Genomic DNA, 26,131 nt, shown 5'->3' with positions numbered 1-26,131 from the left:
AAGAGCTTTAATTTTCTTCCCCCATGACTGGGCATGTCTCTTTTTGCCTGATGATTCAAAACACTATTTGCAGTTCTCCCACGGCATCAGAAACAGGAATGTTATTCCAGGAAAGCCCTTCCTCGCCGAGTCTAGAGTTCCTGCCTCCTCAGGCATGTGCCTGCCATTTTCCTTGCTGTCTCCCAGCCTCAATGTCTTCTCCCCCATCTCCCCTTCCTTTGCCAAGCCAGCCTTTCTTCCCCCACCCCAACCAATACTCTCCAAGGCCGGGCGGCTGGCGCGTGTCTCACCTGGGGGCCCGCCGGCCAGGGCAGCGCTGGCCCACTCGAGCAGCCCTTCCAGGCAGCTGGTTGCCTGGGCGTGTGGATCCTGTGAGCCCTCCCCACCGGCAGCCAGCTCGGAGCTCTGGGGGTCGATGGCCACAACAACGTACATCAAAAGTGGCAGTGGGGGAATGCCTCTGTGAGATCTGCTGGGTTAAAAATACAGCAACTAGAAAAAGTTACCTAAAACCGTAAAGAGAATTTAACACCCATGCCTTTTGAGCCAGAAGTTGTGGCAGCAGTGAAGGGACCCTGATCTCATCTCTTAAAGGTCAACTTGAGGTGTGCCATTGATGGAGCAGACAGGACGGTAGGAAGACCCTGGTCTACAAGCAGCACGTTGGTGACGTGCTGTGTTCGTGCACTTCAGTTCACTCAGTTTGTCACCAGAAAGCTAATGTGCATTTAGATTATTAGTCTTTGTTAGGTAAACAGACTATAAAATGTTCTCCCAGTTTTTATCTAGCTTTGATAACTTCATGGTATACTTCCTAATTTTAATAATTTTTAGAAATCTAGTTACTCTGTCAGTGTCTGGCACACTGAATCCAGTCCTGACATTTACTACTTTGTAATGAGCTGTCCTCTTAAGCAGTTCTAGAAAATAAAGTGAAAGCAATGTCTTAATAGCTAATAATCATATCTTACAGGTTTTTTCCAGTCCTGTGCAGTGGAGGTGGATGTAAAGGATACCTCTAATGCTACGTGCTTGTATGCAAAATGGATGATGAGATTCTTGATAAAATATGAAACAAACAATAGTGATTATGTAAGTATTCTGAGGTAACTTTTATCAGGAATTATTTTGTCCTGGGTAAAAGTTTTAAGTATGCTTTTTTTTTTTTTTACTCTTTAAACTAAGTCAGTTGTTAAGAGTATTCCTAAATATTAATTTTAAAACAAAGTATATGTTCTCAATTAATAATAGAAGTAACTAAAAGTGCCCCATTGCACTTACTTAAATGACATACACAAAAACCACAAAGTTTGACCAGTATCAGTGTAGTAATGGTTTTAGCCCTAATAGTAACTGTATATTGCAGCTCAGCATGGTCCAGATTTACAAAGTACTTGAATCTGATATGGCTCCTTTCCAAGTCAGATGTCAGGCAGCCTTTTTTGTAATTTTGTAGAATAACCTAAAATAATCTCACTAATCTTGTGTATGGTTCCATCTAACTCTAGCAGGTTTACAGTGTTGTCATGGGGAAGAACTATCTGTGAAAATATTTAAAATTACCCTTTTCTTCTAGAAAAATGCGACCTTGAATTTGTCATCCAGCGTGACACACAATGGAAGCATCTGTGGCAATGACACACAAGCTGCACTTCTGGCAGTACAGTTTGGAGAAGGCCACTCTTGGAGCATTAACTTTACAAAAACCAACGAAACTTACCAGGGGGACTTCATCACCTTTACCTACAACACTAATGATACTGCTGTATTTCCTGATGCAAAAAGAAGAGGTAATGTTCGGTGTAGAATCCTGCTTACAAAACAATCTCGGCCACAAGTGTCAGATCTCATGTACCTGACTGGTTGGCTTTTTCAAAGTTAGAAAGACTAATAATGTATGTAATGACTTCAGTGTCATCATATGCTGCCTAACTGTTGTTCATCGTACCAGCCCACTGGATAAGAACACAGACTAGGTAGCTTCACTGAATGTCTCATTCGCGTAAGTGGGATGAAAGGGGCTGTTTGAACAGCCTCGGTGCTGATAGTAGATAACAGGCATCTGCAAGATTTGTTTTAGTGTGGATTACTTGACCTTCTACCTAGCAAAGCTGTACAGAGTTAGGCTTTCCTTGTGTTAATACCTACTAATAATAGGATGATTTTTTTTTCTTAATTAAATAAAAACTTAAGTAAAAGGGGTCATCTTTCTAACGGCTTGTCTGGTTGTGGAGCCTTGGTTACTTCTCTGCATTACTTGGCACTTCAGGTCAGGAGACATAGGTAAAACATTCAATAGAGGTTATGATTGTTAGTTATTTCTTACTCTGTCTTATGAAATGACATAAAACATAACACTACCTATAAATGTTTTTGTAGTCCATAAGGCATCAAAATATTTCTGCTTCTTTGTAGGACCAATTACTATTGTTGTAAAGGATACTATGCGTCCAGTTCAACTGAATAACGTCTTCGTGTGTCATAATACTGACTCTTTTGAAGCAGAAAATGTAACACAGATTTTCTGGAATGTTACTGTGCAGGCTTTTGTTGAGAATGGCACAATCGGTAAAAAAGGTGAGCATTTCAGTTTGTGAATGAGCTTTTTTGTATTGCACCCTAGTGCAGGGAGCAAAGTCCCATAGTAAAAAGTCCACCAGTTCTAAGATGTGCTGTGTTGAATAATATCCATGTAAATATCCTCTAGTACGTCTTTCCTTGTTCCTGGACAAATAGATAAGTAGAATATATTTAGTAGTATATAGTAAAGTAGATTGTTCTCATGCCAAGGTGGTAGTCTAATAAAGGAGGTATTCCAGTAATTGTGGTATTAAAAGTAAGCACTTCAGAACTGCTGTTGCTGACTGGATCATTTGAGCGTCAAGGTTTTTAACTGACTGCTTTCCACTTTCAGTGGCAGCCTCTGCAGTTTCATGTAAATAGTCCAGAGTCTGTTGTCTCATCTCATAGCTCAGCTACTCAGGAGATGATCGCGTCATCCTGCTATGCACAGCTTAATAGGGTTGCTTACTTTGTCTGCGACAGATACATATCACACTTCTTATAACCACTTAGCTATCTTTGTCCATGTGTTTCGCCTCCATGTGTCGGAAGTAAGTAGTAGTGCATATGTTATGTGGATTTAAAACTGTGGGCATTACAGAATTTCTGAGAATAAATGGTAGCTGTAAATTGTTTGGAATACTGTGCCATGGTGCTGAGTTTGAGAATTCTGTCCTGGTGATTAGCAGACTCCCAATAAGCCTAGAATTCTACAGAGAAAGCAGTGTCTGTATTGAACTGACCTCTGAGTCATAAGACTTTAGTAAAACTTCCAGCACTGAAATGGTGGTTAAAACTTCTTTTCAGAGTCTAGATGTCGTGCTGATACACCTACTTCTGCACCTACTGTTCCGCCTACTGTTGCCAATGTGACTACTGCATCTACCACCACTTTATCACCTGCTCCAACCACTGCTCCCAAACCTGTGGAGAATCCAGACACCGGAAACTATTCTCTGAAAAGTGGAAATAAAACTTGTCTTCTGGCTACTGTGGGGCTACAGCTGAATGTTTCCCAAGACAAGGTGCTTTTCTATTTTAGAAGAGTAGAAAGGTTGCTGTAATTTGGTATGAAATGTGAGTGCAGGGTATTCCCTTTATACGCGGCTGGGTGTCCAGAACTGCTTCTAAGTATTGTACATAGCAGCTCTCTGACATCAGAATAGTTCTGTGGTGTAATATCTAGCTTCAAAACCTCACATGGACTCAATGTAACTCATTGCTGGGAGTACCTCTAATACTAAAGCCTGGAACTTTCTTGGTTTTTAATGCTCTTGGTCCCTGCAGATCCTGTCTTTCCCCTCAGAGGGAGCCAAAGCTAACCAGTTGTTAGATCGACAAAATTAGACTTCACTGGGCAATGTGTTTGCTTCAGTGTTGCCAGCATGTAAACTGAACTCAAGTAGCCTTGGTTTGATACTAGCCAGGCTCAGTCTTCCTGCTGTCATCTTCATGACAAGCTCTTCAAGCCTAAGACTGCTAGTAACTGAAACAGTGGATTAGTAATGGCAGCCGAATGTCTCTGACGTGGTATGTCTGCATTTCAGCCTCTTCTGATCAACATCAATCCAAAGACAACTAGTGCAGATGGTACATGTGGAAACACAACAGCTACTCTGAAACTGAATGATGGAAATAGCACACTGATTAGTTTCACATTTGTTGTTGTAAGTAACTTACTTTATTTTAAACTAAGTTTCCAATTTAATACCATTCCATGATGATCACTCATAGTAAAATCCTTCTGTCACTTGCTAGTGGCCGGCTGCTCCCATATAGGAAGTGGAACTGACTAGCTGACTGCCTCACAAATGGAGAATTGGGTTAATTGTAGAAAATATAAGACCGTGGTAAATGTGTTAGCCTTTGTAAAGCATGTGTTCTTAAAGTTAAAAATGCAGAATTAAACACTGACAGTTGTTTCTGTCTTCTTAAACAGAAAAATACAAGCGCAAGTATACAAAAGTTTTATCTGAAAGAGGTGAATGTTACACTGCTCAACCGTCTGAATGGTTCTGGTAAGAAATAGTATCTGCCTTAAAACAAGTGTCAGCTTTTATTCAATGTCTGTTATCAAATACTTCTGACTTCTTTTTCAGTGCTCTTCATGCTTACTGTTATTTCCTACTTTTAAGTTGGTAGGAACAAAAGTAATGAGCAGAAATGGCTGTAAGCGTTACTTTAGACAGCAGTGTGGGCTCATTCTCTTTTCCTGAAACTTCTGCTAATGGGGTCTCTTACTTTGTGATAAACATACATAGATGAAGAGGCCTTCTTTAACTGTTTTCAGCAACATAATCTTTTGAGGTGTGACATACAGGTGTACCAACTCCTAAAGCTTTTTTGTTTTAACTGAACCAGATGTTGTCTTCTTTGATTGAAGATGCTGCTGTATCTTCCAACCACTTCTACTTCAGTCTCACTGGGAAGAGACCAGTCCTTCAAAAATTAAAGCATACCTTTTTCCAGATCAGAAGTATGGTGGGTTTTGAAAGTTGCTTGTCACAGGTACTGCAGTTAAAAGGGCACTAAAGTTAAAATGCTCTCCAGTCTGCAATGTTGAGATGAATGGAGCTACAAAGAAAGCCTAACACCATGTGTATATGGAGGACAGGTTAACTGCTAGGTACTGTAGTAACTACAGTGCCTGACTTCTTTAGATGAAGTGGATCAACCACACTTCAGACTACTTCTTTTTCAGAGTTGAAAAGTTGCCCCTCTAGATTCAGCTCCTTAGTCTTATGATTGTATTAGCAACTCTCTTGCATTTAAAGTGGGCATGCAGATTTCATTTTCTTTTTTTTCCCCTCTGTTTAGTCATTTCAAATGCAGATAACAGCAATTTCAGCAAGTGGGATGCTTTCCTTGGTAGTTCTTATATGTGCCGAAAAGAACAAACTCTTGACATTAATGAAAATCTTCAATTACATACTTTTAATCTATGGATTCAGCCATTCCTTGTGAAGGCAAATAAGTTCTCTACAGGTAAGAGTTCTTTTTTTGTTAATTCTTGCAATGCTTGCAAAATTCTTACGTGCTAAAAAAGTACCAGCGTTGGGCACAAGCACTTTATTTTTGAAGTTTTTGTTCTGTTGTTCCTTTTTTTGTTGTGGGTTTGGTTTGGGGTTTTTTTACACATGGAATGAAGAGAAGCTCTAAGACTCCCAGTTCACAGAAAGTTTTGTTCTCACTTAAAAAATACTTGAAGGAGATAGAGGGACTTAGGCATTGTCTTGCAGTATAGGTTAGAACTTACCTAACATCATCTTGATATACAGCTTTTTGTAGCATAAATAAGAGAATGGGACAGAACTTCAGCAGAAGTGGTCTTTGGGAATACCGTTAGGTGTTTTGTTTCTTTTTACCTGTCCATTTAAGGAACTTAGAACGTGTTGGGGGGGGAAATGAACTGATGGAGCTTCTTTGAGAAGCAGGCTTGGATATCCAGAACTAAAGAAAGATTTTAAAATGTTTGGTTTATGCATTATCCTGGTCTTGTCTGGGTAAAACTGGAGTAGCTTAAATGACCCCTTTCTTAATCTTTATTGTGATCTGGTCTTTGTACTTAATGATAGTACTTGCAGCACAGTCATACTAGACTAGTCTGTAGACAAATAGATTGGTACAGATTTTTGAACTTCCTTTTTTAGGCAGAGGTAAGTTAACTCCCTAGATGTATGGAGGGTAAATGGTATTTGTCATAATACGTTCTAGAGTTAGTGCCATTATACTCTGTAGTTCAAGTTGTAGCTGTCTTCCTTCTCTTAATTACAGTTACTGCATTTCTCTGTAACATGTCTCCATTCTGGATAGTTTCTTGATACCAAATCTATGCCACTTTATTCTTAATGAGTAAAAGCACCAGACTTGCCTTAAGCATTATAAGCCTGGTTCTGTCTAAAAAGTAGAATGGCTACTCCCTTGTCTAAGTACAGATCCTATGCACATGAAAGCTTGTCCACCGTTAGATTACTGTAACTTTATCAGATGTTTTTATGATGCTTAATATATGCTAGATGTACCCATGAGACCTCTGCAGTTCTTTCTTTCTTAAAGATGTAATAATACTTGATTTTTTATTTTTTTTGTAACACCTTTAGATTAGGGAGAACAGACTTTTATACCACACTTGGCAAGTATTCTGTCTTTATTTATTCCTTGTTGCAACCTTTTTCTCGTCTACAGCCCAGGAGTGTTCACTGGACGATGACAGCATTCTAATCCCAATTGTAGTTGGTGCTGCACTTGCTGGCTTGATTGCCATTATAGTGGTTGCTTACATAATTGGCAGAAGAAAAAGCTATGCCGGATATCAAACTTTGTGAATCTAAATGTGATTCCTGTTGTGATTTCACTCTAAACAAAGCAAGTGCAAGTTCTGAAGTCCAAAAAAGACACAAAACTTAAGAGTAATTACTAGCCACAGCTAACTGGAGTTGAGAAACAAAGAGAGAATGTTTATCTCAGATGAAGCAGAGCTACGTTTTTAGTTTTCCTGCTCAAAGACGACGACGTGGGTTTCATTACTGTTTTGAAGATGTCAAATATTGGATGAATTGCTAGGCTAAGGATTTTCTTGTGAAAACCATAAAGTGTTTAGGATTTATTTCTGCTTTTTACAAGTTGTAGCCTGAAACAAGAACACATTCTAAACTGATGTGCATTGGGCAACTCCCAGAATAGCATAGAATTTGTACTTGCTTCTCTCCTCTGCGTTCCTTAGTTGTCATAATTGTGGGTTAAGCTGGCAGCATTAGTCACTGACTTGTATAGTATTTAACAAGGATTGTTCGATGCCCAGTAACAACTTTGTTTTTCATAGAGTTGAACTTCAGGCTGGTAATTAAGTGATCTTTTGAAGTGGCAGCAGTAACTTACTTAGCTTTGACAGAATTTGAGTAGTTAACTCCTGCCTTGGTGTAGTTTCAGGAATCATTCCTATACCCTGACTGTACAAACAAAATGAGTAGCCTATACTTGCCAAATGGTGGATATATAGGAAGACTTCAGTGCTGTTTCCAAATGCTTTTAAAAAAACAAAAAAAAATTGCTGTCAGGCACTGAATTCTTCATCACTTATTATACCTTGGCAATCATCTAAAATACTCAACTGAGGCAGAGTTCTGCTAAATTAATGCAAGCTTTTTTGCTGGCATCGGTTTAAAGGGAATAACCTTTCTAAATATTCCAGAACTTTAAAGTGCACTTAACTTTATATCATACTCTGCACAGAACTGGTCTGTCTTGTTGCTTTGAATGACCATTGTTAAAAGATGCTTTCATTTAATGAGCCAGTATCTGTTGTTGCAGCTTGAGCTGTCTTTAAATCTTCATCTTGAGTGGTTCTCTGCCAGTCAAAATTCACATTATAACTGCCCGCCATTGGCATTCTGAATGTTTAATGTACTTTGTGTTTGATTACTGTGTAGCATTTATTAATGTTAAGAATGCAAAAGCCAAACAAGTCTGAGATGGACCCACAACACCTGTTTTTCCTTGCTGTATGGAAAGGATAACTAGCTTAAAATGCAGTGCAACTGGACTGTTCTTAAACTGCAGCTCTGTAGAGACTAATCCTTGCTGCACAACTTTCCTCTGGCCTCCTTGTGCTGTAATATGTAGTTTTTACTGCATGGAAAAAAAAAGTCTTCTAGACTTTTAGGTAAGTGTGGCTTTTTTGCATATGTCATAACATGAGCTGCCTAAACTAGTTATTTAATGAACATAACTTTGTCTCCCCCTTTTAGAATGAGTTTAGCCTGCATCAAAGCTGGTTCAGTGTTTTATTAGTATTTTCTAGGGTTGTAGAGATGTCTGTGGCATGTTTGTATACAAATCATAAAAAACACTTCAGTAATTTTTTTGGGGGGGGTGTTAAAAACAGTTTACTCTTGACACTAGCCAAGGAAGCCAGTATGGGTGGATAGTGCTTACTGTAGCTTGTAGCCTACAGCTTGAAATTTGCATCAATTACTGAAATTCATTAAAATGAAAGTGGGGAACTACTATTAAGTTTAATCCTGAAACAGGCTTCAAGACTTACCATTTTAATAAAAAAAAAAGTGGATCTAATGACTTTCTTATTAATACATCCTCAAAGGCAGAGGTTCATACAGATTTTTTAGCATTTTTGTGACTGATGTTCAGTGGCACCAGTTACATGCGCGTTTCTGTTAAGGAGTAGTTACCACACTGTATTCATCTGACCATGCAAACTTTAGAACTGTGCATGGTTTCTGAGTGACAATACAGAAGATTAGTGCAAATTTCTCCCAAAATTCAACAATACTGGAAGTATCTTTGCAAAAACCTGTAATTTAGTATTCATTTGCAAGTATATTGTCTCAGATTAAAGTACTCCTAGACTGATGTGCAGATAACTGGTTCAAAAAACATCTTAAGTTTCACCTGACTGCCTGTTGTTATAAAACCACTAGTTTTCCTGTATGTATTGCTCAGTAGGGAACTGTCAACCTGTTCAACATGTGCTCTAAATAATAAAGATTGTTCTATTTCTTAAGGAAACTTGTTCACATTTTTTAACTGATTTGAAAACAGACATCTTGTACTGTCTTTTTTTTTTAAAGAAAATAAATTAAATGAGTAAGGTCAACTTCAGTCAGTCCATATCTGAGATTCTGGTATCTAGCTGGTGAAGGAAGGGGCACCTCGAAGAGTCTGTTTCCTGTGTCTTAATGCTTTGTTTTGCAGCACGTTCTGAGGCGTGTTTGGGTGCAGCCCACTAGCAGAAGACAGCTTGGGAACTAATTGAGATGCTGTACATCTGATTCATCATTAGGAATTTGCTTGTAATCTTCGTCAGTTGTAGCTCCATCCTGACAAGTTGTTCTTGTGACTGATGTTGCTGGCCATCTTACATTGGTGTACAGCTGTGTTCAGTTCCTTGCAGTCATCCTGGGCAATGAAATCTGTCTCTGCATTCAGTGAACGTGGGAAGCATTAGGGAGCCTTCTGGGGATTGGTTAGTAACTTCATTGTCTATGATAGAAGCTGTGTTGATTGTGGCTGTGCTGCCAGTTCTTCTGGTAACAGTACTGCTACATACTTTTCTGTATCAAGAGAGATGCTAGTCTTCCCTCCACCATACCTCTTTCTGGCCTATCTTGTGAACTCTTGTGGTCATATGACAAGAGGAAAAAGTGTGGGCTGCTCTTGTACCCATTCTTCTTGATTCTAGCCTGCACTGCTTACATAATCATTATGTTAAAGCTACCTTGTTATTCTGACTTTGTGTAGCAGATAAAGTTAGCACCTTTCTGAAGTGTCAGCTGAAGCTTTTTTAGTGTGGAGAAAAATGCAAATATTTTAATAGGCTCTTGTTAAAGAGCTTAACAGTGGGGTTCCTAAGGATGTAAATCAGTCACAATGAATTTAAACTCCAGTGGGACTGCAGGCATCAAATTCCTGTCAAATTGTGAGTACAAGTCAGTCTGCAAGAGTCTGATGAAACTTGGAACAAGCAGGAGTTACTGATATCCTGTAGTAAGTGTAAAGACTTTTTTTTTTTTTTTTTTTTTTTTTTTTTTGTCAAAGCATTACTGTTTTTACTTTAATACTATCTCCAGTATTGTTGTCTCTCTTGGAGACTTGCAGTGAGTAGCTAGACACTGGAAGTCTGGATTTTGTGGTGTACAGTAATGATAAATCTACAGTAATATGCAGATACATGCTTTCCAAGAAAGTATATAATGGAATTATGACTGTTGTGATGTTTGATATCTCAAGACCACAGCCCAGAGGTAGATAACTTCATGGCACTAGTAGCAGTAGGAGCGGGTTTAGGGGGATTAGCTGTTCTAGTACAGGCTTTGTTGGTTACAAGAAATGCTGTAATGCTGGATACAAATAGTTTTAAAATGAGGAAATTTAACTTTAAAAAAAAAAAAAAATCAAAAGACAGCTTGCTTGCCAAGTCAGGCAAATGGTTTGTTAAAAACAAACCTGGTTAAGAAGTGATACAGAATGTATTGTTGCGGTTTGTTTGAACCTAACGACTTGTGAGTATATTCTAGTTCCTAATCTTCTGAAATACTGCCCTTCTAATTTCAGAATATTACAGGTATGCAGTGGCATTATGTGAATCAAAATAATTTTGTTCTGGTCTGTGGAAACAGCGTTTCACTTGTGTGTTCTTGTGGATGTTGAATATTAATAGGTATAATATACCATAGACTGCAGTTTGTTTTGATTAGTATTGTCTGTGCCTTATATACAGTTTACTGAATATTAAAATTGTGCTCAAAGATACCAAGATTTCTGATCTTCTAGCTTAATGATGCCATGCCAGTAGCCCTCAAAAGAAGCTTTTCCAGACAATGAACACCACCTCTTTTTTTAATTTGCCACAGTGTTCTCTATTGTATAGCGTATACCAGTAAAACCAGGTTTGTTTTTAAGAAACATGGGTTGCATCTCATGATTGAAATTAAAAAGGAAGATAGCTTTTATACTGGGGCTAAAAACGTTGGGAGTCAAAATTTCTGATTATTTTGAACGGAGACACATTCAACCAAATATGCCATAAAAGCTATTCCTCCTGGCTGGAATGTGGAGTCTGCTTGTGCTGTACAGTTACCAGGTTCTGCATTTGAAGACAGTTCTCTGAAGCTTGTAACCATTGTACAGAGACAATACGTGGATAAATGTGTGCCAACAACAGTGGCAAACTAGAGAGAGGTAAAGGATGGAATGTTTCTGGTATGAAACTAAACCCTTTTTACCCTGGGAATTCCTTGTAACAGTGCCATAGCAGGGTGGGTATTGCAGTGCCCCCTTCCTTTAAGGAAGAGAGAAAGGGAATTTCTGTCACTGCCTGCTGGGCACGTTTCACCTTAGCAAATTAATTCATGTTTAGTATTAATGACCCATTATCCAGCATGTAGTAGTTAAATTGTGTACGCTGATCGAAGCGTGAACGAAGATGACTAAGCAAACGCAGTTATCTTTTTAAGATGCTTAAATACTTTCTCAGTAGTCAGAATATTTTGACATAGCTCAGTGTATAAGGTACATATTTCCTCTTTTTTCCCTTTCAAGTGTTGCTCTACTTGGCAGTAGGTGCCCTCAGTTTGCCTGAGTTTGTTTTCAGTGCTGAACCTCCCCCTCCATGTGTTGTTTTCTTTCCTTTTAGCCAAAGGCTCTGTATAGCCTTTCATGTGGACTGGACTGTAGTGAACTAAATCAAGACCATAAACTTCCCATAACCAGGGCTGATTCAGTTAGAATTCAGTTAGCTCAAATGGTTTAAATATTTGCTTAAAACAGTAGCTAACTTTTGAGAAAGCATTGAATGTATGTGTGACACTTAACTCTGCTCTAATATAAGGTCAAGCGAAAAAGTTTTATAAGGAGCTCTGCTTTATTAAAAACATGTAAGTTAAGGACCCTTACAGTGTTGGAGCAGTGCACAGACACTGTATCATATCTCACTAAACATCTCGGCACCACACAGGTGGAGCTTGGCTCTCTTTACAAACCAGAAAAAATGCCAAGCCCTGCCTCTGTGTCTAGGGTGTATCCCTGAGTTTGAAATCAATTCCCAGTGTTTGGTAATCCTTGCAGGAGTGTTTGTATCAGCAAGGAGTTCTTCACATATTTTACAGCCTGTATATTAAAAACCACTGTAGCATTACAGCTGTCTCTTGTTTTTCTCCTATGTTGATTTCAGTTAATGGCTGTATAGTTCTTAGCTGAAACTGATAACCCTTTTTTGTATTTGGATTGAAAATAAATAAAGTTACCAACCCAAAGAGTTTTTCAGTGTTTTCCATTCAGTGCTTTCAGCATATGTGTCTTGGTTGTCTCTTGTAGTTTCTACTCTGTTACGTGCTTTGCTGTCTGTTAGTTCTCTTTGTGTCTGGAACCTAGAGAAGTGCTGGTGACTTGAGGGTTTGGCAAGTCACTCAGACAAGGAGTAATACACCAGTCTGTCTTTTTTCTGTTGGTATATTGCTGATAACTCCGAGGTGTGATCAGCTAATGTGTGCTCAGACTGCTGTTTTGTCCTCGCATTTCTAATCCGAGTCATCTGCTTGCTAGAGGAATGAAATTAAACATCAGATGGGAAGATGTTACCAATATCAATTATGTGTGTATTATATATGTTTAAAGAAATCAATCTATCTTCAATTCTTTACTCAATACTGATTTTACTTTAGATGCATTATTGTATCTATAACAGTTCGAGTTCTCAAAAAGTCTGTTTGCTCCTTGCTTTCTTTGGTTTCTAATACTTGATTTCCTTTACTAATTTATTCTCCCTTGCTTTTTTTTTTGTTTTTCTTCTTTCTGCAGCCGAAGAATGCTTTGCTGATTCTGACCTGAACTTTCTTATTCCCATCGCAGTGGGCATGGCACTTGGCTTCCTTATCATTCTTGTCTTTATATCTTATATCATTGGAAGAAGAAAAAGTCGTACTGGCTATCAATCTGTATAATCTCTTAATTCCGTCTCAGTTGCCACCTTCCCTGCTCTTGTCCTTTTCCCAGACTTCCTGATCTGCCCTCTTAAAAAGAAGACCAAATGAATTCATAGTTTAGTTATTAAAAAAAAATTAAAAACACACTTCATGACAGAGTAACATGCCCTGAGTCTGAAGATGAGTTGCAGAATTACTTGAAGCTATTGTATGATTTTGGAGAAAGTGTTCTGAGAACCAGATGTGTGTCCATGTGAGAAATGCAATTATTTTGAGTAAAGACCTCTATAAAACTTTCTGTTTAATCCTTTTATACAAGAAAACTTTTAGTTGCATACAGCTTATCTCAGATAATGCTAAAGCTAAAACCCATAATTAAAGGTGTGAATGCTATGGGAAAATGAATACCAAGCTCTTAACAGATTTCTACTGGGAACTTGGCATATGGCTGTTGTCTTTTTTCATTAGCAGCTTGTTCTTGTGAATCAGTCTGAATTTCCTATTCCTTCTGAATGTAAAGTTAGTACCTGATCTCACTAATAAACTATCGTAAGAAGAACATCTGATTCTTCTGATAATTAATTTAACATCAGTATGGAGAATTTGATTTCTAATGTATGTTAAATAGCTTTGTACTAGCATGATGTCTTTAATGTCTTTATTTGTGAAGATAAGGCTCAGTCCTGGAGAACTTTCACTACTTAAAAAAGCCAACAGTCTGCTAAAAGAAATGTGTCCTCTGCTATTCTGTTTGACTGTGTTTTCCCTTTTGTTCTGAGCTCAATTTTGAAACAAGGGTGGGAAGCTGGAATCTCACCAGCTGCAGTTTGTCTCCTCTTTTCTGTGAACATAAAAGAAACTACACAGCGTTTCAGCACTGGTCCGTGTGAGGTTCAAGAGTATTTTGAGAGCTCTCAAAGACTGACTAAGAAGATGGATTGTTCAGAGATTCCTGCAGTTCCTTCGGACAACTTTCCTGGATTAACAGGGGATCTCTGAAAAGCTGTGATCTAGGAATGCAAGTGAAGATATAAAACCATTCTGTTTTGATAGAATTAATCTGCTTTTAACCTCCTAATTACTGCTCTCTCAAATAATAGTTGAATAGTGTAAGAGCATAAAATTTCTAATATGAGGAATGCTGGTCATAAAGGAGAAACTAATATATAAATGTAGTGAAGAAAGTGACTTCCGAAGGAGTAAGAGCATCTGACTTGTTTGAAGATGCTTGCTTTGTTATTAATGCTATACCCTTTGCGATTCTGTTTTATATCTAAACCGTACCAAAATAGAAGGTAGTTGTTTGTGGTTATGTTCACCTTCATTCCCACCAGGTTCATGTTGATAGGATGAAAGAAGCCTCTTGGTCCTTCAACCTCTCTGGTACATCTTGCAGCTGGTGAACCCCAATTTCCAGCTGTGGGACAGCTAAAGAGTGGCCAGGTCTGCAGAGAGCTACTGACACCACACAAGCTTCTGTCCTCTGCAACAAGTGTTTACTAAAGCTGCTTTAATATTTAATCTCTTTGTGCATTGAGCCTGTATCTGCGTCATAGGGAAAGCACCTTCTGTAATTCACATACACAAAGGAGCTGGTCAACACTGATCTTACCAAGTAACTCACAATAGCCTCACAATTCAGGGAAGGGAGATTTCTAAAGAGTTAGTTTTTTGATGTTTGAGAAATACCTGTATGTTCAATTATTCCTGTTCTCACTCTGACCAAAGATAAGCTTTGCCTGAATCTGACAAAACTGATTTTTGTACCACAAATGGGCTCCTGAGCCATGTTGTCCTATTTTTTAGGAGTGTAATTTAATGCTGCTGAGTTGGACTGTGTGCTTTGGGCTTGTTTGTCTTGGTCTTTTGTCTTGTACCTTTGTTCTTGCAATACTTGATTTCCCTGCCACAGTGGTAAATGGTGAATTATTTCGAGAATGGCAATTTTGCAGTAACACCTGCTTGTCAGAATGTGTGGCTTCTCTGCTGCCAGCAGATGGATTCCATCCATGGTTTCATGCTCAGATTGCAGATCAAAGTATTTTGCCTCACTTTTGCTAGGTTATTTTAGTAAAATATGGCAATTTGCTAAATGCACATATATATTTTATATATACATATAAAGTATTATTTTGGCTTCAGTAGAAGTCAAAAAATTGAGCCAGCACTTTAAGGTGGTTGTAGCATGAAGACTGGTGTATACAATTCTCCAAATCTTGAAATGACTGTACAGATATTCTGAAAGCAGAATACGTGTCTGGAAAATAAAGCTACCTGTAGTATTTATGAAGCTTTGTTTTAGTGTAAATAGACATTCATGCAATTTCTGAGAGCTTTTCCACCAATGTGGATTGCCAATGTGACCAGATCTGAATGTTGGTTTGGGAAACAAACTTTGGCTTCTAAGCTGCTCATGTATTTACATCCCAATTAGTTGATCTTTCTTTGTTGATTTGGTCAAAGCATGGGTCCAGTGTCTGCTAAAGGACCAGCTGCTTCATAAATCCTTCCCCTAGGCAGGTACGGATTAGATACAAAGTTTTGTCCTGTGGCTAGCTGGAGGGCTGTTAATTTCATGACCTGAAGCATGAGGGGTTTGGTTTCCTTTCAGAATCCTATGGAAATACAAATTTAAAAGAACTGTTCATGGGTTTAACTTATTTCTGATGGTAAAGGAAGAGCCACCACCCCAGCAGCAGCATCATTGGCAGAAGCCAGTTTTTGTTGATCAGAACATGCCCTTTCAGATGAGTTGTGCATGCAGAACCATCAGGTTGCCCTAGTTCTGTCAGTGTCATATGAATAACCACATCTGAACAGAATTAGTTCCCAAACTACCTCTGCTTTAGGTTTTTAACCATTTTTAATAAGTAGGTTTTGCCTCCTGGTTGTTTGTGATACTTAGTGCAGGGTGAGTCTTACTGTACTGGGCTTCTGAACTCTTTGGCCCCAGAGGTTAACCAAGTGCTCAGAATTCCAGGATCATATTACATGCTGCTTTGACATTCAGTCCCTAACCGTCCAGCACAGGGAGCTAAAGCCCCAGGCTGCATCTCTTACACCAGTGTTTTAAGAATGGTACCGTAGAGTTAATTTTACTGTAGTAGCTTTATTCTTAATACAAAAAATGACTTCTTAAACTTATATAGATCAGGAAATGATGGCAGATGAAGTACCTGGCCTAGGATGTAGGACAAACATACCATAATGCTCTTGTTCAGTCAGTAATTTTAGTAAGTGTGCTTTCCAACTAGTACATTATCCTAAGGTGTCCTGTCCTGCTGTGTTCTCAGAGTGTAGTCCATCTCTGTCAGATAGGAGGGCTCTGTGCTGACGGGCTGGGAAGGGTCAGGCTGTCTGCCCAGCAGAGGTTGCTCAGGCTAGCAGCACCCTGCTTTGATGAGGGCGGGTGTGCTTCATAAGTCCTTGAGGATGATAAACTCATGATTATGATTAATACCAGCATTGGCCCCTTACGATGAAACGACTAAGCCTTTCCTGCAGCATTATAACTGTGACCTCTCTGGAACAGGGAAGAACAGGCCCCAATATTTGGTGGGGTCTAACATATTTCACTGGCACTTCCATGCCTGACCAGGGGAAGGAGGAGCCCTTGACCTGCAAACATGACAGGGCAAGAAGAGCTCCCTTCACTTGTCCTGCTTAATAGACTTGATGAGAATTCCTGGAGCAGAGAGAAGTACTGGAGTGAGGAGGAGGAGGGAGAAATGCATTAAACTTCCCACTTCAGAAAGGAACAGTTGGAAAGGTTCAAGGGCAGATGATTTTCTACATGGCCTTTGCTCCAACACCTTGGGTGTGCTGAACAATGCTGTGTAAAATGCTACAGTCAAGATGCTCCTGGAGCTGAAGATCCTAGGAGGCATTTTGAGTTCTGACATTTTCACTTTTTAACTGTGTTGTTGCAGGCATAATCCAGAAGTTTTGCTGTTTATTATTTTAACAAGAACAGTGCTAATAAACTACCCTCTTGTTAGCTTTTGCCTGAGAAATGCACATAAAACTGTGGTAAAGATTAAAATTTAAGGCCAGGAAAAATGCATTCCACAGGGGTCACTCGTAAAAGACCTTATGAAAATAGTGTTCAGACAACAGAGATTTTTTTATAAATCAAAACTGAACTGCTTTTGAAGGTTCTCTGCCCAGGAGATAACTTTTAATTTTTACTAATAATGATTTACATCAGATGATGAAAAATGTGGTTCCACGCTCCATTGCATCTCATTTGTTTCCTAACTATGAACAAAAATAAATTAACAAAAATCTCCATGTGCCTGTTTTTCCTAGCAGAAAAAATGCTGGCTTTATGCTTTTAAAAGGAAAAAGCCTCTGATTGACTTAAACTAAGTGCCCAGTGTTTGTAGTGGCTACTTTCCAATGCTGAGTGTGAAGATAATTCGGCCCAGGAAGCGGTCACTGTTAACGTTGTTGATAATACCTTTCCCATTCAGACTGCACTGAATAGGGACCATGTAATTCTTCTTCACATCTGTAAAGTGCATGGCCACCAGTGGGGATGTATAGTTGACCTGAAAAGAAGGGAGATTCAAGTGTAACTTTTAAGGGAGTGCAAAAGCAGGCAGTGCTTTCATGTTCAGTAAAAATAATTAGTAGTTGGTTCATGGTTCCCAGGCATCTGCGTGCATTTGCCTGGTGTCCATCATGGTTCCTGGGGATGCTGAAGCTGTGCCTCAAAGGGACAGGAATCATATCAAGAGTTTTGCACTGTACCATGTCTCTTGGGTTGATTAGCCAGGACAAGCAACACTGCATAATGGGACTCTCAAATACTTTCTGCTGTTCTAAAACCTGACCTATAGCTTGTAATAAGAAATCTGTGGTGTCCCTTGGATCTGTGTGCTCAGAGGACATGCAGACCTGGCATCTGGGGCGATTACTCATCCTCAGCCAGCAGCAGCATGACAATAGGAGTCTGGTGCCTGCCTCATCTTCCATTTCAGCTTTTGTTGTGAAAGTGCGTTACCTCCTAATGCTGTACAGCGCAGCACAGACCAAGGCAGTGCTGGCCAGCATGTTCAGAAATAGCCACCAATGTAGGACTGCTCTGTTTTGAGCCACCCAAGCCTGAAGTGGCTTTGTCATAGCTTTGACAGAAGCCCCATCCTTTTCCTCTTGTGCCACCTAACCCCTGACTTCCATAACACCCTGGGAAAATGCTGATGTTCAGACCTTTTCCTGGGAGTTAGCAAAGCCACTCTTAGTCTCCAGATGATAAATGTAATCATTTCCATTGCTGGCAAAGGGGAACCGGAGTCCCCAAGGATTTCCCGCAGTTTGTCAGAGACAGAAATAGAGTGCTGTAATCCCAGTGCCCATGGCCTCTCTCCTGCCTGCATCTGCCCAAAATAGCCAGAAAGCACATCTGTACTCTGTGCAGCAGCTCCTGGCTTCTCCTTCCCAAGGAGACCTAACAAAGATGCCAGAGTCCTTACTTACATGCGTGAGCTTGCCGTAGTAGGGATAATACATGAGGTCAAATGTCCCGTTTCCAGGGTAGAAGTCGACTGATCTGAGATTGCTCTCGTTGCCTTTCTGTGATTGCAAAAAAAAGGTACACGCATAGGACATGGAGAAAATACAGCTCCCTTCAGGGGAAGGTGAAGGAGCTTTAATACAGACAGCTCTTGCAAATCCACGACAGGGCTCAGCTGTGCCTGCCTGCCTGCACGCAGTGTGTTTTTCTGGGAGAGCCAGCTGCTGCTGCACTGAGCCAGAAAACACTGCTATGAAGGCACAGGCAAGGGTTGCAGAATTTGCTGCTGTCAATCCCTCCCTGTGGCTGCCATCTGCTTTATTGTTTTCTAAGGGTATGATCCAGCTGCTGACTGGGCAGTGGGAGCCCTTCCTTCACCCCACTGCTTTTGGCTTGCAGGGTGCTCCCCAGGACCAAGTGTCCTGCAGAGCTCACAGGGATGGATGTGTGCAGCCCCTGCCCCTTCCCGCCCAGCTGCAGGCTCTAGCGGGCACCCCCGCACCCAGCCCTGCCCGCGGGGGCTGAGCAGAGCGCTGCCACTGAGGCTGGCAGGAGCCCGCAGCGCTTGGAGGATGAGGGGCAGGGTGGGAAGCAGGGGACTGGTGGCCTCTGTCCTCAGCGGACTGGTCCCTCCTTGCACCCAGAGGCATCAGCAGCGCTGGGTCTGTGAGTGTTTGGGGCTAAAACAAAGACAGATATCAGCGGGGTCCATCAGAGGGAGAGACTTGGCCTTCACACCACACTGCCGAGCACGAACAAAAGCAGTACCTGCACTTTGCAGTCTACGCTCACAGGGACCCCAGCACCAGGGCGATAGCCTATGATCTGCAAAAACAAAAGACATCCATGCTAGTATGAAATGCAGTGCCAAGCATGTGCCGCCTCCCTTCTCAAGGGCTTAAGCTCTTCTACATGCCATCATGTTGCGCAGGACAGGAGTTCCGTGCCCCTAGAAGCAGGGTCTGCCACCATGTGCAATGCAATTTGCCCGGGCGTGAGAGCAGAGGCAGACCAGAGCATCTAGAAAGCCCAGACTCCCTGGAGCAACACAGCCACTTCCCCACACATCCCCCCAACATTTATTTTTGCAGCAGCATACACCGAGCCACCATGCTGTTAGAAGATTTCAGATAAAACTGATTCTATGAAAATTCCCATTATAAAGAGACTGGGGTCTGAGGTGTAGTCCTAAAGCTCATTTCTGCCCACACAGGGAACTGGCACAGGACCCTTCAAGCACTCAGGCCTCAGCAATCAAATTGAGCAAGTCTTGTAGTGTTTCTTTTTTATGTTTTCTAGTGGGTATGAGCCATCAGGTTTTGGGATTCTAGTTCCCTTTTTCCCTGGGCCTGAGAAGTGGAGGAGTTTCAGTCCCTGCCCTGCATGGTCTTTACGACACTGGGATGAACTGAAGGAAGGAATTAATATGTCTGGCTTTCTCTGTACCCGATTCATCTTCAGCAGGATGCAGGGCTGGCCTTTAGAGTAGCCAAATGTTGGGTCCTCAATGCCAGAGCAGTTCTGCAGTAGTGAGCGCTTGAACTGGCAGGCCTTCTTCTCCTCACTTTCATTGCCCCCTTGGATGAAGTACCGTCCTGAGATGCACTCAATATTCTTCTCCTCTTGAACTTTGTCATCATAAGCTGGTGGGGACCAAGAGACTTGTTAACATTTCTCAAGACCTGCACAGACCCACACTCTCAGAGTACATCCGTGTGTCAAGGGGGTTAGAAAGTCCCACTGGAAAGGCAAGACTCCCTCCCACAGAAGTTTCCATGACCACCTTATGAGCCTCCCTTTCTAGATGGGGATCGTGAGATGCCAAGACCTGATCTGCACCCCAGGAGGAGACCCCTGCACTGTGTGCATGGATGCAAACAACTTGCCATCATGACTTCTGGGGTGCCGAGGAGCTTACCTGCTAGGAAGTGGTGCATGCTGTCCACGTAGGGTTGCCATGTGCCGGGCTGAGAGACGTTGAAGGCAATGGTGAACCCATTCAAGTAGGGTCTGATCATTACTCCTGGAGAAGGAAATAGAGCAGACATGGGTGGACTGGCCACAGGCTTGGGACGTGTGTTGTAGGAGCTGTTTGCACTGCGACTGGGCTTGGAGCTGGGCACAGGCACAAGAGCAGTAGAACCAGCTCACAAATAAACTCTTTCCTCAACCCGCTGATTTCTCACCTCCATTTCACACCCAGAGAACACCATGCACATCAAAATATCCCAGGAAACATGGGACACCTGGAGGGTCTCAGCAACACTGCAGGGAAGAGAGGGGCTTGGGGCTGCACATGGAAGCTGAGCGGTTCCCCATGCTCCCAGCTGTGCAGGCAGCTCTGGCAGGGAGCAGGGTGAGGTGGTGGTGTGTTCCCCACCAGCATGAAAATACAGAGAAAATGCTGCTTCTGTCATAGGGAAAAGAGTTTTTGAATGTTATCTCACCAGGACTCCCACAATTAATAATGCATAAAAGCTACTCTTAATTTATATTTTATTTTGAAGATACAGAGTATAAAGGAGCAGCAACTGAAATGAATGGGCATCACCTATGAAATACCTAAACTCACTCATTTACCTTGAGAATAATTAGCCTAATATTTAGCATAACTAGTATAACAATTAGTACAATTAGAATGAATGCTTCACATGGAGATATTTAAGATGCCTGATCCTCTGCAAAGAACCTGCAGCCCTGTCAGTGCCCCGAGGTAAGTTCTAACACCTTGGGTTATGGAGGGCTGGTTGAGCTCCAGCTCCAGCAGGGCTTCACCCCGGTCCCTGCCACGCCGTTTCGGTAGCCCTTTGCCGGGCAGGTGCCCACCGGGGTGCCCAAGGCCGGGCTGGCTGGGGTACGTACCTGGTGGGGACACGCGGTCCCGGTACCTAGGTGTGTAGGGGCTCAGCGTGAGCAGCATCACGTACAAGCAAAAGGCAAACATTCCTGCCAAGCACGTGTAGAAAATGAAGTAAAACAGGAAGATCAAGCCTGCAAAAGAGAGAGGGGGTGTTGCTGTCATCGCAACCAGGGCATGGTTTCCTCTGCAGCTCTGAGTCCGTCATGGGGGTGGGAGCTCGCAGCCCCCCTCTGCACACAGACCCTGACTTTGTTGGGTGCAGGACTCTCAGCCAGACACCCTCCCTGCCCAGCCCCAGGGCCAGGCAGCTGCTGTTTGGCTCTGTACCCATCTTGCTGCATGGCCCTGTTACTGATTGTCATTGATTTGTTATTGATTTAAGTTAATTTGGGGGTTTATAATAAAAATGATCATAATTAAATAGCCAAATAGAATTTTATAAGCATATTAGTTTTATAAAACTTGGAGAACAATCGTACATTGTTTTAAGTAACTGTGGAACACTGTGTCACCATGTAACCAGCTATGCTGCTATGAGCTCACCTGTAAAGTCTCAGACCAAGACCACATTGGGCCACATAGTTCAATAATTATTAATCCTGAAATAATACTTTATTGTTTTGCATGTCAAAGGTAAGATTAACAGAAATTAGAGAAAATTAACTGTAACAACCTGCCTATGTCTGCCAAGTTATGAAGAAACTAGGTAAAAGGTCATTCCGACAGGGGGAGATGGCGACCACCGACCCATGGACCCCTGACTCTTATTACACCCCAGACTCATTTCAGGACTCCAGTGCACATAACTGGGAAGAGGCTGGATATTAAAGTGATTTACAGGAATTAGCATGTTTATGTATGAGCACTTGATTAATATTTATTATTGTATCCTATATAATCTGCATGTTACACAAGTTACGTGAGACAATTCCCCTCCTCACCCAGCGCTGCTAATAAAGGAGTGTCTGCTTATCTACATCACATTGGTGTTGATATGTTCTCAGTACTGTTTTTGGTAACAGCCCTTCCTAGAGCTGGGTCAGGACCAGATCCATGTGTCCACCTGCCTCCTCTCTCTCCGACAGACAGACCTGACCTTGGCTCTTGCATTTCCCACCCCCTCTAGGCATGGCAAGAGCACCCAGTGGCTTCAGCACATACGAATTCCCGCTGGGGGCTGTGGGGTGATGCTCCTGCCCTGGGTCCCGTCGCCTGCGTGGCAGGGACCCCAGCCCTGGGACTGTAGCGAGCTGGGGGCTCGGCATCGCTGGGGGCTGTGGCACCACTGGCTGTTTCATAGCCCTGACGTCCAGGGAATGGGTTTGTTTTTCCTCTGGACCAGGCTGATGGCTGAGGATGTCTCAAGAGGCCACAGCCTATGAAAAAAAAGCAGCAACTCAGAAAGCAAAGTGAAGCCCTAACCCAAACATTTCCCAGGAGAAACATGCCGGCAGCTCGGAGGGAGCCCTGGGAACGCAGATGTGCGCTCCTGCCGTGCTTCTGTCAGGGCCATGATGCTGGGAACCACTGTGGGTCCCTGTCCTGCTGCGGGACGAGCTGGGGCGGATGGGACCATCACTGCTGCTGATGGCATAGCGGGGACAATGTCCAGCCCTGTCACAAGGCTGCTGGGACAGTGCCTCTGCACCAGCCTGGCGGGGCTGGAGCTGCTGCTGGGGTGCTGAGTCGGTGCATGCTGGGACACGATGCTGCTACTGTTCCTGTTCTTATGTTTCCTGCAGCACAGCAGGAAGCGTTGTCACCAGCAACGCAGGGGGGTGCAGCCATTCCCAAGGGCTGGGGCCTCCAGTGCTGACCCTGTGGCCAGCTGGCTCCCTGTATTTTGGCAGCATGAGTCCTGAGCCCCCTGTCCCTGGGGACCACCTTCAGGGCCAGCATGGAGGAGCAGCCCCAGGCTGGATGAACTCCCTCCTCCTCACCTGTGAGATGAGAGCAGGAAAATTCAGCTCCATTCACCTCTAAATGCTCTAATTATAGAAAAAAAAATAATTTTCACAGTAGCTTTGCTGCCTCTTTCCTGTCCCCCTGTAGGACATGTGAGCACACACGTGTGCAGCCAAGGGTGTGTATGTCCTTAGGGCAGCAGGGCTGTGTAACACACCAGGATGCTCCCAGGGCACAGAACACTGTACCCTCCCCGAGGCTGTATATAAATAACTTCCAGCAGTAACCACCCAGGGCCACATCCACACGAGCCTGAGCAAGTCCTCTCACAGGGCTTTTCTCAGCACCTAGCAGAGCCTCCAGAACCCCAAACCCACGTTGCTAAGGACTGTCACCCCCATACTGCTCCCACACTTCAGCCTGCACCTTCCCATCCAGCAAAAGAGCAGCAAACCTGGGCTGCTTCCAGGGCTGGCAAAGGGCACAGAAGGGCAAATGCAGATTTCGAGGCCTGCCCCAGACTCGTGCTTGAGGGTTTTCAGACTCCTCCAGTGCTCATGAGCAGTTTGCTTTGTTTCTCCTCCCTGTCCCCACAGGCTTTGCAGGAGACCCAGAGCACTTGGTGGGGTCACAGGCAGGCTGCGGGGCTTGTAAGTATGTTGCCAGTGCCAGCTGCCGAGGACGGCAAACCCTGAGCAGCAGCCCCTGAGAATCTGTGGCCTTACACCAGTGAGGATGTGCACATGATACTGCTCTAAGGTTGGGGACTTTCACTCCACTGTGGTGTCTATGTGCTGTCAGGAGAACAGTGCTGCAAAGGCTCCATGGCATCATGTGTGCTGTGGCACCTTGGTCTTGGACTGAGCCTGAAGCAGTGCCCACCCCGCAGCCACAGGCTGCACTTAACCACCCAGGGCATCTCCAGGCTCTGAAATAATTTTTGAAGGCCATGTGAATACAGATAAAACAGACAGGGTGCTCAGAACCCCCCCTGGCACATCCCAGCCCATTGGCCCACTGTGGTAGCACACAGAGGCTCTGCTGTGGGCACCATGTCATGCCCTGGGAAGCTGCAAGGTGAGTGATGACCAGCCCTTCCCTCCCCAGAGCCAGAGCACACGCAAGCAAAGTGGGCTGCTCGGCCCCGCAGTGTGCACCCTCCCCAAAACGTCTGCCCCACAACTCGGGCGCTCTTCCCCCACCAACACTGACAACCCCACCTCCCCATGGGCTCCTGACTTACAGGAGCGGGTTCACTGGTAACAGCAGAGGTGTGTGTCTGTGGCAGACCGACCTGCAACCCTCGTGCTTGCTTGGGCTCCTAATTTCTTCCCAGTACATGGTCTGGGCAGCCCAAAATCTTTGCTTTCACATTCTCAGTAAACATTAACATCCAGACCAAGGGTAACTTTTCCAAGGTTTTCTGCTTGTCCTCCTTACTAGTCCTTTACTGCTCTGGTTAGAAACATCTATCCTGAAAACGTAGGCTAGGGGCAGTCAGTCCAAGCTATTACAGACATTCACAGGCAAGTGCATCCACCATGAAGCAAAAAAGGCAATGATCCCTGAAAGCAGGACTCAAGCAAGGACCTACCCCAGCTCTTGGCTGTTCTCCCCAGGCATGTTCTCTCCTCTGGGTTCCACAGGAACATCTTCATCTCTCTAGCCAGGTCTGCCCAGGTTTTGCTCCCCATCTCTGCCTTGGTGTCGTCCTCCCCTCTGTCAGGATCCTGGACCTTCTCCTCATGCTTATTTTCCTGGAAAAGTTACAGAACACAACCCCCACACACAAGCTGAACATCTCATTGGCCAAAAATAAATGCAAAAGCACTTAATAGCTGGAAATGTTTCAAATTTCCATTTTCCCATCATCACTCTTGAGTTAAAGAGAGGCAGTTTTGGCTGTTCTGACTTGAGATTGCTTAGATCCCAGCATCCATTTTTCCATGACATGTACGTCACTGCCGTCACAGTGGGTACTGTCTCCTTGTCCTGGCATTTACAGAAACTCATCTTTTACCACCTGCATGAACATGACCAAAGAAAACCTGTGAGCTGCGAGGACTGGGGTTGTTCCCACGCTTCTTCAATATCTCTGAGCTCAAGTGCACGTTTTCTGTGCTACCACAGATGACAGCAGGCAACATTATTTAAAAGGTCATCTGGTTTGTTTTTCTTGGCATGCGAGCAAGTGTTTAGTCTTTGGAGAAATCCCTGTGTTGTTATTTTTTAATTACACTAAGTTCCAGGGAAAAGTATCTCTCCAGGTGGGGAGAGTTTGCTTTTTGCCTCAGTGGTGAAAACTCATTTTGTCTGCAGCTGGGGAACACAAATCTCTGTACCTGTGCCTGGTCAAGAGCTGCTTGAGACAAGCCACAGCAGCCACTCCTAATGCCCTTGAACCTGGGCAGGCTCTACATCTCCAAAGGCAGACAGCGAGGTGAGAGAGGGTGCAGACCTTGCTTTGAGCTTGGGGCAGGTCTGAGCCAGGTGCCGCTGGGAGAAGGGGTGATGCTGAGATCTGGATGGGTTCATCACCTCCCTACACTTTAACGTAAACGCTGCTACAGGACTCAGCCACTCTCGGCTGCGTCAGGGCCACGTGCATGGGCCCCAGCCACGTCTCCCTGAGGGCGCTGTGCCCGCTGCAAGCACGGCATCACCGGCATGATCGGCCCATGTCTGTGCTGAGGGCCATGGAAACCCACTGGCCACGGGCACCTGTTGGAGCCAGGGCCAACAAACGAGAGTTATTTACACCCCATGGGTTGTCCTGGGGGAGCTGGCAACCAACCACCAGCTTGGCAGAAAGTCTGGCTTGAAAACACCCTCGAATCGGGGGGGGGGGGG

The 26,131-nt window shown here is 43.1% G+C and overlaps 2 protein-coding genes across 2 annotated transcripts; one reads left to right on the top strand and one right to left on the bottom strand.

Annotated features, from left to right (window-relative positions):
* Positions 1–973: 973 nt before the first annotated feature.
* LAMP2 (lysosomal associated membrane protein 2) lies at positions 974–9,087 on the top strand. Its single transcript, XM_026848293.1, has 8 exons — positions 974–1,092; positions 1,577–1,790; positions 2,416–2,577; positions 3,370–3,587; positions 4,110–4,229; positions 4,502–4,580; positions 5,380–5,547; positions 6,748–9,087. The coding sequence occupies exons 1-8, from the start codon at positions 1,048–1,050 to the stop codon at positions 6,885–6,887; spliced, it is 1,146 nt and encodes a 381-aa protein (XP_026704094.1). The 5' UTR covers positions 974–1,047; the 3' UTR covers positions 6,888–9,087.
* Positions 9,088–14,799: 5,712 nt separating this feature from the next.
* Positions 14,800–25,071, bottom strand: ATP1B4 (ATPase Na+/K+ transporting family member beta 4). Its single transcript, XM_026848295.1, has 7 exons — positions 24,876–25,071; positions 21,379–21,507; positions 20,435–20,539; positions 19,963–20,159; positions 19,285–19,341; positions 18,480–18,575; positions 14,800–17,551 (listed from the first exon to the last, which is right to left on the bottom strand). The coding sequence occupies exons 1-7, from the start codon at positions 24,973–24,975 to the stop codon at positions 17,390–17,392; spliced, it is 846 nt and encodes a 281-aa protein (XP_026704096.1). The 5' UTR covers positions 24,976–25,071; the 3' UTR covers positions 14,800–17,389.
* Between the last annotated feature and the right edge of the window lie 1,060 nt (positions 25,072–26,131).

The sequence above is a fragment of the Athene cunicularia genome, assembly GCF_003259725.1.
Source record: "Athene cunicularia isolate RWA chromosome 4 unlocalized genomic scaffold, athCun1 chr4_part3, whole genome shotgun sequence".
NCBI classification, from domain to species: domain Eukaryota; kingdom Metazoa; phylum Chordata; class Aves; order Strigiformes; family Strigidae; genus Athene; species Athene cunicularia.
The sequence above is the reverse complement of the archived record's forward strand: the minus strand, read 5'-3'. Positions and strand labels throughout refer to the sequence as shown.